Source organism: Salarias fasciatus, chromosome 3 (genome assembly GCF_902148845.1).
Source record: "Salarias fasciatus chromosome 3, fSalaFa1.1, whole genome shotgun sequence".
NCBI lineage: Eukaryota > Metazoa > Chordata > Actinopteri > Blenniiformes > Blenniidae > Salarias > Salarias fasciatus.
Window position 1 is genome coordinate 9,474,410 of NC_043747.1, and position 17,303 is coordinate 9,491,712.

The following is a 17,303-nucleotide window of genomic DNA, read 5'->3' on the forward strand; positions in this document are numbered from 1 at the left end:
TGACGCCTGTTAGTTGACTCTAGAGATTACACCCTCACCCTCCTCCGCCATGAGCACAAGAGTGATGGTCTTTGGCATCTGCGTGTTGCTTTGTGGCCCCCTGAGAATCACCAGGTCTACAAAAGAGAGATGCATGTGTGTATTCTTGTCTGAAATCTAGACAGAACATGTGAAAAGCCTCAGTATCATTTCAACAGCATCGGGATTTAACTCTGAAGACTTTTTGGGGATTTTCTGAAATACATGTTCCTGTGATCTCTGGATGTGTTTTTCATAGTACCGTACTCTGCGGGGAAAATGTCTTTTGATTTCCGTCAGCTCAAGGTTGGGTGTAGATCTAAGCTCTAATCAGCGTTTCCTTAGGTATCTGACTTGTTTTGCAATCCAACAAGAGGTGCATCTACGTTTCGCAAACAGGTTTGTTATTTATATCACCCAGGGTGCTTCACTGAAAGCCGCTCACTCTTGAGCAACATCGGTGTTGTTTACTAGTCCTCCACAGTGAGAGTTTGCAATGATTCATAAATGCCCCGTTTGCCTTATTCATGCTTTTCTTGCAGCAGTGTGAACTAATGCTCCTCAAAGATGGCATATTGTTGTTAGTTAACTGTATTGTTACTTTGTCTCGGTTCCTAGAAGAGGAGAAACTGTTTCCTTAGAAGTGACTCTCAGTTCCTACGAAGAGAGCGATTTTGTTGTGTTGGGTGCTAGGAGATTAAACAAGAGACTGATGTTGCCATCGCACCGTCGTCACATGGCGGTTGAAGTTAGGTGATGTGCCATTTTGCGTGAATGGGTTGAGTTGGGGTCAATCTACAGAGTCTCAGCCTGAACGGAAATGTGCTTTTATTCCTGACCAGGAAACACCAATTTAAAGGATATTGCGACTTTTCACTACACACTACCATCATAACACTTCCTGTTCTTCCATCCCCTTCTTAGTTTAAGCTCATTCATCCATCCAACCACCCGTCCAAGTTGTTAAAGCGTAACTGCAGGCCTCCATTCATGTAGTTGTTTTGGCTTCAGCACCTTTTCTATATTGTCACACATATGTCATGCTTTCCATAGCAAAATACAACACGTTCATTTTTTTTTTTAGAATAGTAATGCGTTAAAGTCCCACCTATTCTCACCCTCCTCATCTCATTGTATTTGTGTAGGTTTGTACTCCCTGCAGATATCCCCCCCCTCAGTGTTCCTGATGATCATTTCTGACGCAGTGTTTTGCGTCGTCTTATCTGAAAGGCGCTACACAAGTGAAGATTGTTTTTAAAGCATGTAGCAATATATTTATGTGCATAGTTAGATAACTTGTGTCAGTTAAGCTACTTTTATAGGACTTCTGTGAAATCAAAAGCTGTTGTTTCTGTTTGTTTTTTTAAGATTATTCCTTAAATAAGTATATTAAGTGATTACAAATTGTTCTCAGTAATTGGATAGTCTAATAATTTAAATTTGCTACTATGAAGCACTTTGGAATACACTTGGTACACCATGTACTGCATGAATACAGTTTGCTAGGCCTTGCTGTAGTCCACACACGTTGCCATGTGAAGGAAAACTTTGTGAGGAACAGAAGATGCGACTTTGCTCCTGTTTGTTTGATTAAAGATGTATCAGATGCGTGCCCGAGCAGCAGAGCGAAAAGCACATGCGTGTCGGCGCACTTGTGCGCCGGCGCTTCGCGTCTGGCACGCAGCGCCGAGGACATGTCAGGGTGTGTATTTTTGGTCTCTTCTGAGCCTTCGGGGTGTTGATGTGTGTTTTTTCCTCAGCACTGTTTGGACTGTCAGTCACAGCTGTCAAACACATCCCCGTCTGAACGGCAGGCCGAGTTCACACTCTCTCAATCAGCCCCCCGTTGCGTGTGCATGTGTTGACGTGTGCTACGGCGCGCTTGTGTGCTAGCATGTGTGGGTGGGTGGTCGATCCTCTATTCATAGCAACTGCCATCCCCTCCCTGTCACCAATACCTCATGTGTCACGCTACCTGTCAGAGCGAAATGAGAGCGCTCCCCCCCGCCTCGCTCCATCCAGAGGTTAATTTTATGCTATTACCAAAGCGTCAGTGTGTTGCAGATCGTATCCAGGAGTGTGTTTGGCTTGAATGGACATGTTACGGATGCTGCCTGCTGCTCGGAGGTGCGGCCCTCAGTGAAAGCAATTATTTCTCAACCACATCTATTGTTTGTATATATCTGCTCCTGTTGTTGTCACTGGCTAAATACTTTAACACAATGGTTTGGAGCTTTGCCATAAAAGAGGAGTGCAGTGTGTTTAAAAATGCTATTCATTAATTAAGTAAACAACAGTAAGGTGGTTTATTGCTATTTCAGGAGTTTCTATCAGGCAAAGCTGAATGACTTATTCTTTTTTTAGTATAATCCATTGAACTATTTCTGCTTTTGTTAATATTTCAGAAAGTGCAGCAGGGCAGCTAATGTTGAAGGTGCGGTCACTTTTTGTAGCCGTCTTGCTTCAAGCTAAAGCTGCAAATAAAAGAAAAATGGCACTACAGTTGTGGTTTTCGTTTGGTTCGCTCTGACATTCTTCAATGCAAATAAAAATAAATGGTAAACAACGAGCTTTTTGCACAGAAGTTATGGTGTGATGGAACTTTTGACAAATGGTGCTGCGTTAATTGGCTTTGCTGGATTATTTGGAGGTTTGGAGGTAGACTAAGTAAGCGTTCGCCCATGTTTTTCAAAGTGTAACACAATTCCAAGCACCATCTGAAAAATTTGTCTTCGTTGTTAAAGTCAGGAAAATATTTTTTTGAAAGCCGTCTTGCTCTTAAGTGGTAACAAACCTGTGGGCCGACTTGCAAAATACAGAAATTAACTCAGCTTGACGATTGGTTTTATGTTGTAACTTCCTACATTTTAATTTCAGAGCTGTCGGAGGCTTTTCATCCCACCTGAAGCCCTTTGACATTAAAATTTCTCCTTCGAAGTGTCACCTTTTTATTTGCGATTGAGATCAAGGTGGAAGAAACCAAATAGGTTTTTTTAAAAAAAAATAAGGCTGTAAAGCTACTAAAGTGAGGGAAATAATGTGTTTAACTCTGAATCTGATAATGAAGTGAAACATTATCGCATTTCTGAAGTGCATTCAGATGTGAACGTTACAATTATCTGATTACTCTGCTGTCTTGTGCCACTCTTCTACTGTCGGCCATCTCTTGTCCAGTTGTATTTAAGTGATGTTCTCTGCGTTGTCTGTGAACGAGGCCTGAGGAGGAGGGGGGGGGGGGGAGGCCTTGTTGTGGAAGTTTCATTCTCACCCTGCGTCGTATCTGCTGCTGGTTAGAGGTTTTTTTTTTTTTTTTTAAATAAGCCACAACAGAAATATGGTCCGTCACCCTCTGGCTGCTCTTGTGTTCAACCTCTGAGAAATTAAAGTGTCAGCCTGGTGTCAGGATCTGAATATTTGTGGCCATCTGTGTGTGCTTCAAAGCAGCCAGAATGACAGAAAACGCTTTTAGATATTATCAAACAAACAAACTATCTGCTGCTAATTATGAATCTCTTACTCAGACTGAGCGTACCTGCGTGTATGAAGTGCCTCCAGTGAGTAACACTGTTCAGGATATTTCAGTCGTAACAGTTTAATGCCCACATACTTCTCTTAACATTCAAGGCATTTTATTCCCCTCTCCAAATATTGCCTTTGGCAGCGTAAAGGCGCTTTTAACAATCTTCCCATGGCTTCCTGGCTACAGTTTTGCTCCAAACAGCACTGAAAACTACTCATTTGGCGACGCTAATTTATCACCGTAAAGCAGAAGCTGACAGTTTTTTGCAAAGTAGCATCAAAATGGAAATCTCAGCCTCAGAACTTTTTACGCCGCGTTCCCTCTCCCGGCCGCAGATTAATGCGCGCGTTAAGCAAAACAAACAGGTGACGTGCGACCGCAGCTCTCCGGGCCTTTCTGGTGTGTTTTGTCTGAAACTTTCAGCCAGCAGCATCAGCGTTTCGTCAGGTTTCTGGTGGGATGTTCATCTTTTCAAGTGCCAGTATGGAAAATGAGATGGAAAAGAAATACTGACTTATACTGACTCCAGAAAGCACGTAGATTTTGCAGTGTATTTGCCCCGAAGTTCTGGTTTTATGTTAGTCTTTGTGAGTGTAAACGCCACATGGCAAACTCACAATGGCTTGAAGTGATATTAATAAACAAATAAGAGTCACAATCAAACAGTAAAGTTAAAATTTTTCAGAATAATCTTAAAAACCTTTTAGTTTGAGAGGATAATATTTCCCACCTGCCATAAAACGCATTTCGACCAACCTAGATTTCTCACCTGTTTGGCCCCTCTGATGCCCCTTCACCACACACACACTCATACACACACACACACGCACACACTGCTGGGATTAGCTATCAGACAGATGGCTCTGCAGTTTTCTGGACTCATCACATTTCTAATGAAAAGCCTCAAAACAGCCAAAAAGTTTGTGTCAGTGCCACTCATGTTATATATTTAGCGCTGAAATATTTGTTTGTAATACGGTGTACTGTTTGTTCCGCACCGTTTAGGTGGGCTCCATGATTTATGTACTTGTAGCTCAACTAAAGCAACACATTTATGATTAATGGACATTATTTACGTTTCAATATACTACTTTTTATGTATTTTCTTTAACTTCAAACTTCTCATCATGCACTTACTAATGCAGTTTTCAGTTTTTACATTACGCACATTTATTTGAATTACACTTCCTGGTATTTTACTGTAGCTAGTTTTATTGTGGCCATAGTGTCCTTCACCCCAGTGTATCCAAACATAGCAGCGGTACGAGATGATGATGATGATGAGGATGAGGATGGAGGAGGGGGGGAGTATAAAGGAAGAATAACAGAGAATCTCACGAGCAACTCCTCATAGTGGGACCTCATGCGCAAAAGATTCAGAATACAAACATTGTGTTTGGATCCCATCGGGAATAGAATTTTACAATGGTTGGACAAAGTTATTCAAAACTAAATTGCTGAATGGAAAAATGTGAACTATGAACAAGCAATGGAGAGCTGCAATGATTAGACGGCTCTTTAATTAGTTAATTTCAATTTTCAGTATTTTATTGGTCCTTTAACTCTTGATTTAAAAAGAAAAAAACTTTTAATTTAAAGCCGATGGTCTCGACTGCTTAACCCTGAGCCCCGTTGAGCACATGACCAGATTAAGACATTTAAATAGTTTTTATTCGATCAAAAATTCGTAACTAATTTTCGAATTTTGCATTTAGTTGAAATCAGTGTCATGTGTTTTTCTGTAGTTAAATATGCGGCGTTACGATGTATGAATGTATTTGTTGAAGCGTCTTCTAAGCTGATTCACCAGTTGTGATACTGGCGCCCCAAACTGGTTCAGTCTGGACGAGCGACTCGACGATCTGCAGATGCATCGCCGGCGTGCTTGTGCAGCTCCACCATTTGTGGTTTTCCTGTGCCGCCTCTCGTTCTCTTGTTTGTGTTTGTGTCTCGAGCAGGTGTTTACTAAATGTGACTTTGTGTGGAGGTGAATGGAAATGTGGACGGCGGCTTTTCACAGAATTGGCTCATTGGACTTTTTTTTCTTTCGCGTTTTTTTTTTTTTTTTTTTTTTTTTTTTTTTTTGTTTTTCCCTGAGCTTCACTGCATCGAGACATTTGAGAATGGGTTAGTTTTTTTCAATGCATTCATGCAATTAAAACATAGCTCTAAATTTCATTTTTAATGTGCTTTTATAGCATTTTAAACCAGAGATGGTGAGTAAAACGCAGTCATGACAAATCAGTGTTTCTCGGCTGTGCAGGGCTCCTTCACCTTCCCGCTCCCGATACATCCTCCTCTAAATCCTCAAGTTTTATCTCCTCTCCCTCTCTCCCCACAATGCACCATCCTCTCCTCCTGGCCTCGCCTCTCGTTTAATCTCACCCTCCGCCGTTCCTGCAGTATCCCATCCTCGCCGGGTGAGGTTTCGAAGCAGGAGGAGGAGGAGGAGGGGAGGGAGAGGAGAGAGCCGTCTGGAATCCATTAGCCAGTTGAGGCATCAGTGTTTCACTGTGGGAACCTTATTGATTGCCCTCCTTTATAATTATTCCACCTCCGTTCCCTCCTTCGAGCTCTTGCACCAATCATGCTTTCAGTTTCTCTCCCCCTCACTCTCTCTCCTGCCCTTTATCCCCATGTTGCCTCTTTGCCTCCCTTCTATTTTTTTTCCAGCTATTTTCATCCTGTTTTTTTTTTTTTTTTTTTGTGGTATCATGTTTTTTTTCCACAGTGTGCCTGCGTGCCAGAACTCCAAACCAGTTGCGCGACACATTATCTCCGTGTTTATCGATGCCGCGCGAGATGTATTGGCATGCAAAGCTAACACTTCCTACACAGGGAGAAAGTCTGGATTGCTCACTCTCAATCCTTGTAGGCAGACGAGAAAACCTCGGTAGTCTCAGCTTCACATGCATCGAACCGCCAGAATCCAAGATAGTCTCTCATGGTTGTACACACGCTGAGGTTATGTATCTGGGAATGATTTTAATCCTTAAGAATTCCATGGGCTGCTTAAAATACTTGTCCAAACACATTTTAGCACACGTGATAGCTTTCACACTTAGCATGCAACCCATTAGCGGAGTTGGATGACGACGCCGCCGCTGAACGCCGGCGACCCTCAGATAAAAAAACGCCGTCTCTTTGAAGGTTGTCTAGTGACGGAGGACAGAGGCGGGAGGCAAACGTGGTTGACAAGGACCTTGTGGTGAAGAAGAACAGCTGTCTGGGTCCCCGTGCGGCAAATATTTCACCCGTATTCGTCCTTAAAGATAGATCTATGCGAGCCCAGCAGTGATCTACGAGCATATTGTGTCACGAGTTTTCCTTGTGCCGACTTTCTGATCAAGTCGTCATTCAGTAAGTCGTAGCATAACAATGATTCCATGAAAGGAGTGTTAAAATTTCTACCACGAGTGGTTTTGTTTTTCACATTCAGACAAAAGACTTGAACCACTCCCAGAGTGCAATTCCATGATCAACATAACCGAGGGCTGGCCTCACATTAGAAATGAAACAGGTTTTTTCCTTCTTTTTTTTTTTAAAGCCACCTTATAATTCCTGATTTTTCACTTTTTGCAGCTGCGTCCCTAAATATTTCACGCCACTTCTATCTTAATCATCGCCGCGGTAATTCACCGCGACGCCGTAATTTCCCCCAGAATGCAAATCTGAACCATATTGGACAGACCGCGAGCCGCGCTTTCCCCCCTTGCACTGTGTGCGAGGATGATGCTTTGCTGTAGGCTGCAGCCCGGCGAGCGTGCCAATAACTGACAGGCTGCCAAAGGCTTGCAGGTGGAATTCACACTTGAATAAAGACCTCTGCGTGCGCCATAACGCAAGCTGTAATTTGACTGTACGAGACTAATAAGACTGTAATTATTTGGTTCATGGGGCCGTGCGCCGCGTGCTTCATGACAAACACATGTGCTGCTAAAAACCCAGAGATGAAAGCCAACCTGCAGAGGGGAGGAGCCAAGAGGTTTTTTTTTATTGATTTATCCTTTTATTTTTACTTTTTCTCTGTTTAAGCTCCCAAAGAGCTGGCTGGGGGTTTAAGTTCAGGCGTCGGCTATGCACAGCTCTTTTTCGGGGGAATCTTTAGGGGCATTAGTTGAGATTTGTTGCTGATAATAGCTGCAAAGCTTGAATTTGTTCATATTTTTTCCAGCCTTTCTGTGTAAACATATTTGGAGTTGTTCCACCTTTGCAGATTTAGTCCCATGATATATCATTAACACTTGTGACCCGACTGTATTGCACATGTAAATGTTTAACCACGAAAAAAGAAGTCGACGATGAAAGAGTCGTCCTCTGTTGCAAGCGCTCTGTACATGCGGTGTTGGTCGTGGTTTCCTTGCTGCTTGCGATCTGTGACTAAGAGCTTTCTGATATGACTCAACCTCAGTTTTGCCGACTCATCATGCTCGGTCGTACCTCGGCTCAGCGGTCACCCGTTTTCGGCGCTGAATTGTTTTTGATGACTCCAGCTCCACGATGCAGGAGGGGCGATGATTAAGCCAAAGGGCAGCATCATGTCACAACTCGACGCTGAGGGGAAACGCCGCGATGCACACGCTCAGAGAGTGAAACGAGAGTGAGGCATGTGTCAGCTTCCCAGTTTTCGATTCCTGCACTTCCCCTTGGTTCTCCTCACTCCGGGGTTTGGAGTCAAAAGGTTGACCGTGCAGCATCGGACGCTGGATAGCAAAGCTGTGGTGCTTCCTATGTCTTATGCATGGGAAATCATTCATTTAACTGTTGAATTAGATGTGAAATATTTGATTTTATGAACCATAGTATATTGTTCACAGTGGACATATTCACAGGCCTGAAAAGCATGCTATGGAAAGTTGTCTGTCACATGTAAAAATAATCAAGAAGCTGAAAATATTTCATATTTTAACAGATTTCCAGTCTTTTCTCCCTGCTTTTAATACCTGTTGTTTTACACAGGCCTGCTCTGTATACTCTGGCACAGGAGATTAAATGAATCAGCCCTCCTTTTAAATGCAATTCACACCACCCAGAGCCGGAGCTGTAAATAACTGTGGCTTGAAATTAGTGCTGTCCCACCCCATTATTAGTATTCACCCCGTTAAATCTCAGCGGCGGCGAGTCTTCAGATTGCTCCACGTTTCCTTAGATTGAGTGAAACTCGCCGTGGGCTCCAGCGCACCGCCGATCTGGAGGCACTGTGAGGAAATTAGCAAGTCGGATGCACTTCTAGCTCCGTTCTGATGATTCACATTCCCAAACATGAAGTCTGAAAGTTACTCCGGTGTGTTTTCCTCATGCCTTTTTCTTTCTTCTAGTTCAGGAAAGTTTTAGATAGTCAAACAACAAGGTCAAATTACAAAATATTTGTATTCAAACTCATTTAAAGTACTTATATTTGAGTTTTATTTCATTTTCAATGTGTGAATTGTTTCTCTTTCTGTAGTTGAGCTTCAGTCATTTGATAGTAGCAGTGAGAGGAACGCTTGTTTAAATGAACGCTGCTGCTTTTACACCACTGTGCATTTATTTTGACGCGCTCGAGTCAGAAATGGGTGAGTATAAAGTTCAGTGTGCGCACCTGCTCAAACCGAGGTACACTGCCTCCACGCGCTGTCAAGGCTGTGCCTCGTGTGTGTGTGTGTGCGTGCGTGTGTGCACTGCTTTGCACTGCAGTATTTACTCTGTGTGTTTGTGGTTGATAACCAGCCCACTCATGTTTTTCTTCTCACTTTGTGTCTTTGCAGGAAGTTCGGGGAGCGCCCTCAGCCACAGCGCCTAACAAGGTGAGCACTACACACACACACACACACACACACACACACACACACACACACACTGCCTTGACTCTGTTTTTGTTTTCCTCGTAGTATCCGTACTTCTATTCCTGCATGTGCACTGCTGAGGCTTTCTTGGGAGTCGTTATTAAGGAAGCTCCTGTTTTAATAAACACACCAACGATCGGGGATGAATTAATGAATTAATCTCTGTTGTTGATGAACCGAGGATTGAAAATAAACGCCATGGCCGTAGTTGCTCGGCTGGAGTCGTGTTGACAGTAGGTGGTTCTGTGTAATACCATTTTTCCCACCAAGTGGCGGCTGTTGTCTGCGGACCCCTGCTGTGATGCATCACTGCCGTCCTGCAGGTGACTGTTCAGCAGACTCATCTCCGGGGACTCCAGTCCTCCGGGACATGTTTTAAATACGCCTGCGCTCAAACAAAGCCTTATTTCTCGAAGCCGCGGTTTGTCGGAGAAACAAACCAGAGATGCCATAAATCACCTTTTTCCGAGAACGTGCGGTGTAAACGTGCGCACGGCGCAGCTGTGAGGAGCCACGCTGCGAGCTTTTCATTATTCCTGTCCTCCCGAGCTTGTTCCAAGTCTTTTGGAATACCATTTTGGAAGAGCACGGAACATTGATGGATGTTGTGGCTCACTTATGGAGGTTTCTGAGTTCGAGGCCAAATGTGTGTGTGTGTGTGTTATTATGCACTTGTTTGCCTGTTGGTTCTTTGTGTTTGTTACTTGGAAGAGGCATGGGGTTGCCTGTGTGTGCTCGTGTGCTCAGGCTTTGCACGTGGTGCTCAGTGGGGGGAAAATGAGAGGTTGCGCACTGCCTGGAACAGCCGAGCTGGGTTTAAAAAAAAAAAAGAAGAGGCCCCAGCACCTTTTGATGTGTCCCCCTCTTCATTCATGTGCTGCCAATCCGCCGGCTCCGATTCATCTGATGGGTTCTGGAAAGGCCAGAAATATGACAGGCACAAAACGCTTTTTACCCAGCAGCCTGCAGGCACAACGCGGACCTCCTCTCGCGTGTGCATGTGGCCGTACCCCCGTGTGCTTTATGATGTCCTGTTCTTAGTGTTTCTTCATAAATCTGCCACAGTGTCCTCATGTCTGCACGTTTACTCACAACCACTTGTCCCCCCCCCCCACCCCCCGTGAGCAGCTAAAGCTTCACGATCTTGAGTGAAGCAGCAGCAGCAGCAGCAGCAGCAGGGCGGACAACAGGGGCTTTTTAGGAAGGCTAAAGCTCCGAGTCCTGCAGGGCCTCACTGTCAAGAAGGCTACTCGAGTGGAAATGGAAAGCATGACAATGCAGCCGTACGGCTCTCAGATTCACACACTCGCGCAAACCTACACACAAACAGAAAAACCACCAAAGTGTGCAGGCTTGGGTGTTTGAGGGGCTTCCCTCTCGCGGGCCGTTTCTCCAAACAGAAACTCTGCTGAGTCCTTTGCTTGCGATGTGAAAAGGTGTGAGCAAGCCACGACTGGAGACGGGCATGTATTATTCCACTTCACGTCCACAGTGCGTTTGCACTAAGTAATCGTATCAGAGTTGTTTTAACTGGACAAAACGTCACCCAAAGGGTCCCTGCCGGCTGCGGTTTCCACATTTGTCACATGCGACATGGATTTGATTGAGGCAACATGGAGCAAATTGGTGTACTTTATGAATATTTACAAACCAGCAGAGCAGGAGAGGCCGCTGCAGCCAGGTGCACCGAGACATTCTGGATAAATTTCACATTTTGTCCTTTTTTATTTATTTACTTTTTTGTCATTCTGTCATCAGATTGCTCAATGTGCCATTCAGATTACACCACATGTAAATTAGAGATGTTTGTTTCCATCCACCTCAGTCACTGTTGACGCTGTAGGCTGTCTGACAAGTGTCAGGACGGCGAGACGAGGCGAGACGAGATACGCCGCCTTGTATCGTCGGGAGGAACACGGCGGGGCCGAGAGCTAGCGCAAGCTGTTGCAAGAACCCCGTTGTTTGAAGCAATTTCCCAGACTCGCAAAAGGTTTTCTGGAGGTCAGACATCAAACGCCGATTCAGGCGTTTTGTCTGGAGGTGGATTTTCAAACGGAGCATGTGCTCAAAACGGAGGCTGAGCCGCCCGAAGTGGCTAATTGTTAGTGTTTTAACCCAGGCCTGACACGACAAATGTGTGTAATCTACCTTTTGGGACGCACAGGGGCATGTGCTAATTGCAGTCTGATCATCTTAATTGAGCTATTTCACAGTGCGCGCGTGTGTCAGTGCGGCCGGGCGCTCTTTGTGCGGGTGTGTTTGAGCGTGTGTGTGCGTTCACAGGGGGTCTTGTGACAGCCTCGCTCCGCCGTAGACGCTGTGGCAGATGTATGGGACAGATGCCTGTCTGCCCCATTGCATCTTTACCCCGGCTAACAGCACTCGCCCCCCCCCTCCCTCTCTCTCTCTCTCTCTCTCGCTCGCTCTCTCGCCTTTCCACACACGCGCAGCCCTTTTTGTAAATCTGTCTGGCACATTCTGGTCTCACCTCTCATACATTTAGCTTTTGTTTTATCCGTTCCGTTTTTCCTCTCACACACACGCTCTCTTCCCTTTCTCGCTTGAATGCCCTTTTCTCTATTTTCTCAGTCTATGAAAAAGACGACCTGTGGTTTCAATCAAGTTCTTCTGGTTCTCAACTTGTGTTTTGTTCCCCGCCACTTTCTGTCTTTTCTTCTTGTATTCTGGTTGTGTTTCATATACATATGTTGTTGTTGATTTCTTCATATAATATGCATGCTGTGAGACCTTTTTTCATTGTTTTTGTCTTAAATGGGGCAGAGAGATGTTTTAGCTCCGCGTCTGCACGCCACTCTCGCACAGGAAGTTCAGCTGTGCACTGGTCACTGTCTCCCTCACTTCTCCTTCCTCCTTCAGCTCTCGAAAAGAGAGCGACTCTCTATCTGAGTCTGTGTTTCGCTTTGTGTAAGAGATAAGTGATTACTCAGATGTCCCTGCTATCTGCCTGAGCATCACTGACCCCTTCTGTTCCTCTTAGGTTTTCAGGCTGCGCTCATGTGTGCGGTGCAGTTCGATCTGAACTAGTAAACAAGTTTCTTGTTGTTGTTGTTTTTCATTTTTTCGTGCATGTTTCATTGGCTATCGCACTCGCAGTCCTTGGTGGATATCACATATAGATACGGCTGCAACTCATTCATCAGATAAAAACAATGTTGACAACAGTTGTTACTATGTTTTTTTTTTTTTTTTTTGTTGCTTTGAATGCGTTTGTGCAGACGTTCCTGCATTTGGTTTGACATGGCTGTGATGTCCAGATAAACCTGTGTCTCTTTAAACTAAACACATATTTACGGCACGCCTGTAAATCTTTAAAATGGATTAGGTTAGATTATTTTACATGCATATTCTAAGACTTAAAAATTCATTTGGGAAAAAGAAAGCAACCCAGTTTGTAATTATTAATCCAGCAACCTGGTATTAATTCCATGAAGCTGCAGTCTGTGCAGGGCTACATGCACTTTCAGTGATTATTGCGTTTGTATTTTATCTCACTGAGAACTTAGTCACTGGAAAAGTGAGTCAAACAGTAGCACACATTTCTCCACTGTGTGAAAACATCAAAGAGCCGTTGCGTCAAGTCTACAGACTTAGCCGAATGAAAACCACATGAACCGATAAAAGCCATCACCGGGAAATTTTTGGCTCGACTTGTATTTCGCTTTAATAATTTGGCTCGTATCTCAGCCGCCTTAAAGGATTTCTGATCAGGGTTTTGACGAACCACCTACCGGGGAATAAACCAGTCCCGCTGCCCTTGTTTGAGCGCAGCCATTAGTCACATCCTGTGTTTGGTTTATTTAGATGCTGCAGAACAGTGTCTCTTTCAGACCTCTCTTAAAAGGGCACCGACTGTTTGGAAACAGTCCGAGAGCCTTTGTTTGAGGTGTGTTACTGTCTGTGTTTGATCCACACGCGACTCCAGATGATAACATTCAAACTTTCATGGAGCCGCCTGGGCGTCAGGAACTACAAATGGTTTAGAAGTTCTGAACGGACACTATCGATTTGACGAGATAATCTTTGTTCAGTAATTGTTCTTGTCATCGATCCAGAATGTTAACAATGACAGAAAAATCCTGTTTTGTCATTTTAACGGATTAGATTACAGAATCATATCTGCTTGACTCTGGAATAGAAACTCTCCTTGTTGCTTTATTTATTCAGAAAGTTTTTTGTTGGCTATCGTTGGAAGGCGCTCCTGTCTCCAATTCTTCTGCTGCTCAAATACTCGCATAGCTGCGTCTTTGTGGCCAATAATTTCAACGTTCAATAAAGCAAATACCTGCATTGATTGATGACACAAATGTAAATATTTGGAGCAACTTTTTGACACATATAGTCTGACTCAAGCAGAGATTTCCATTCATTTTCCCATCTTGTTGCGACCATGCCTGCTCAGAACTAGTGTCTGCCTTCCGTCCTGTGCCTGGCACAAGCATGTATGACTTCTGAGGAGACAAATACGCTGTAGTGTGTATTTTTTCACGCACTCTCAGGTCTGTCACTGTCAGTAAATGGAGCATCCAAGCTCAAGAGCTCCCCGCGCTGCAACACGACATCAGATGCAGTTACTCAGATGTTTTACGTGCATCACCCCAAAATTGGTTCTGACATATTTGGTAATATTCTGAACTCGGTTTCCGCACTTGGAAACTTTTGTGGGTTTTAACAATGCCTGGCTTCACAACACAAGTTTCCATGGATAGGATTGTGTTACTTTTTTGTTATTTTTTTTTTTCAACTTTTTCAGCTATTGTGTTTCGTTTGCCCGTTGTCACGTTCGTTATCGGTTGAGGGGTGACTTCAGGGAACTCTGGTGTGAGCACGGCTGCTGCCGTTGACAGGATGAGCCGCTGTGAGTGAAGGCTGGAGCTCACGCCGGAGGGGAACGGTCTCCCCTCAACCCAGCCGCAGTGGTCTGGACGGGCTCGGTGAGCATCGCAGCAGTGTTAACCACAAGCCGTGGCTCTCGCACGTAACCTCCCCACCACTCCTGTTTGATTCTGGACTCGTGAAATAACTCTCTCCTTGATTATAGGGGCGACCCTGAATGTAGGACTTGGTTGGCCGTGCTTTATCGAACTTCCTTTTCTGTTTCTGAAGAATTCAGTCCTTCTGAACGGGGTGTGCAAGTATTTTCCTGGGTGTTGTACGCCGCGCGATGGTTTCAAGTGAAAACGGAAAGGTTTTGGGTCTCCATGTAAACGGCAGAAAACTCAACTTCTCCGAAACGCTGCTCCAAGGCGTTAGACGAGCTTGTGTAAAATCTGATGTGGAGGGGTCCTAATCCTAATCCCCCAGGGCGAGCATGTTCAGTTCACCATGTCAACTTCCAGGATTTTTATCGCTGTAAGTGGTAAACGTTAGCCTCGCGAAATCACATCTTCCAAACATATTAATGCAACCGCGACTGTTTTCAATAGACGACCGAGGAGCTGGAAGATTTTGTTGAAAATTCATTTAAAAAAAAAATAGCGCTGAACTGGTAAGTCTTGGAGACGAAGGAGCTTGTGTTCATCTGTGGTAAGGAGATTTGTCTGCTCCTCACTGAGATCGGTCGACACTCCGTGTTAACCCTGCTGCGTTTGGTTGCAAATCGCACGGTTCTGAGGGAGCGGATTAAGATCGCAGACAGTCCCTCCTGATTTGAAACTGGGTAGAAAGATCATCTAAATTTTTCCAAACGCCGATGCATCACAAACTGTTTCAAGAATCTTTTTAACAGATCAGTTTCAGTGTGAAAATAGTCGAAGAAACAAAAGAAGAGGGACGTAACCAGCTATTTCCAAAAAACCTCTGACGCCGTTTATCTGGTTCACTCAGAACTCGACACGCTGACTGTTCAGACCCTCCTACAGGATCGTACCACTAAAGTCAACATGAAACTTGGCTCAGTTATTTTTAACTGTCTAGAACATTTAATATCCAAATGACAAGCCCTATAACACTCAGTGATCACTGCTACATGTTTACTGAATTGATACCTAAAGCTTGAATTGTTTTGATGCAGTTTCACATTCGTTGTTACTCATAGTCAATGCAGTTTGTCAAACCGAAATTAAAATTGAATTATATTTATTCTTGTTCAACTATTGACATTCCTAATACTATAACTGGAGTTTACAAAAACAGGATAGAAAAAAACACTCTTGGCAACAGACACCATCTCCAGATGAAGCTGTCAGAATAAAAAGAGGCGTCCACTCTGACCGTCTGTGAGTGAGATAGTGGAAAATGTGAGGCGATCGATTCCAGGAATCCAGAAGTGTCAGTGTCACATCTGTGATATCATCCTTCCTGTACGAGCGGCGGGCCGCCGAGGCGTGACACCAGCCCCCACAGGTCTGAGATCAGCAGGCCGCGACTCGATATAATCAATCAGAGCTGTGACTGCGGGGGTCTCCCGGCGGACCCGGCGTGTCTGTGTCTGGTTGTCACTCCAGGGAGCGCGTCGCTCACTTCCTAGTTCAGTCCCTCGCCGCTCTCGCGTCTGTCTAATTGAAGATGTTGTCGTCATTCGGATCGTGCACCTTATTTCCTGGCTTGACATCATTTGCTCTCTGTGGCGTTTAAATTGCATCAGACTGCTTCAGACCAGCTAAATGGGTTTAATATTCAACAATCAGGTCATCAAAGCCTTTCAGCTGTTTAGTCGAATCAGTAAATAGTATTTGATTATTAGTCAAAAGGTGGCGTGCACATGTGGTCCTGACCCTTTTGGATGATGATTAAAGTCTGTTATTTTCAATTCCCAGCACTCCGGGGAGAGGGGGGGGGGACTCGGTTTCTGGCAGTCAGGCTAAACTCTGCGTAACACCTCTTCTTGAAAGTGACAATAGTCACGATTGACCATCTCACGCAAAAAAAGTCATTATCTCTCCGCCGAGTAGCACTGTAATGTGGCACATGCCTCCCAGCTCTTCTTTCTTTGGGTTGATTTCTGACCGTTTTGGCTCGCCACACGCCGCTTTGCGATCGCTGATCTCTCTCCGATCGCATAAAATGCAGTCGCGCCTGCGTGCACATTAATTCACTCTCGTACATTACTCGCAGAACCCGCCGCCATCTGTCCTGCATTCCTCTGCTGCACACCGTGCCCGATCATCACCTCACTTTAGTAATGTTATTCCCCGCAAATGCTGCATTAAGTGTAATTAAGCTTTGATGCAAATCTGGAAGAAAGAAATACACGTTACTGTCCATTATGCTTGGATAAACCGCAGTCCCTTTGAGCAATCCCAGTCCTCCCTTTCACTCCTTCCTCTTTCTCCTCCTACATCCAAACTGCTAGCCCCCCCCCCCCCCCCCCCCCCCCACCTCCTTGCTTTTCATAACAAAGACCCTGTCTGGCCCGAGCGTGCGGCCCAGCGTTGCGTGGCAGAGTGGAGCTCTGGGCGTCTGAATGGGAAGCCCTCTGAGCGCCCCGGCGTGTCAGGTGTCACCGACATCTGTGCATGTGCACGGATCAGACCGGCCATCGGATCGCTCTCCGTGTGTCTTAATTGTGCATCTGAGCTTGATCTTTCACCTCCGAGGTCCTCCTCCTCCTCCTCCTCCTCGGCCCTGCTGGAGTCTGCACTGCTCTCCCAGATATTAAAATGTTTGTAGAGGAGTTGTAGCGGAGGGCTGACACGAGTAATGAGTGCACGGATCTTGCAACATTTTTGAGAAGAGGAGTCTTTGCTGGTGAGCTCAGCACTGTTGTTTTTTGTTTTTTCAGCTCGGCTGCCCCCCCCTCCTCTCTCCTTCTTCATCTTCCTCCATTCCTCCCTCTTCTCCCCGTGCTCCTCACTGTCCCTCTGAGCCGGTCATTAACGGTTCAGCCCACCCCTCGTCTCAAATGGACCCAGCTGAGGGAGAACATAGCGTCTTGGCGAGCAGCTTTGTGCAGGCTCTGAGGCTTTCCAGGGGTCACTCAG

The 17,303-nt window shown here is 45.0% G+C and overlaps 1 protein-coding gene across 1 annotated transcript in view; it reads left to right on the forward strand.

Moving 5' to 3' along the window:
• Positions 1 to 17,303, forward strand: part of rbpjb (recombination signal binding protein for immunoglobulin kappa J region b) — a 47,848-nt gene that overhangs the window by 21,775 nt on the left and 8,770 nt on the right. Inside the window, exon 2 of the mRNA XM_030083723.1 lies at positions 9,286 to 9,324. Coding sequence (XP_029939583.1) covers positions 9,286 to 9,324 — 39 coding nt within the window. The remainder of the gene's footprint in view (positions 1 to 9,285; positions 9,325 to 17,303) is intronic.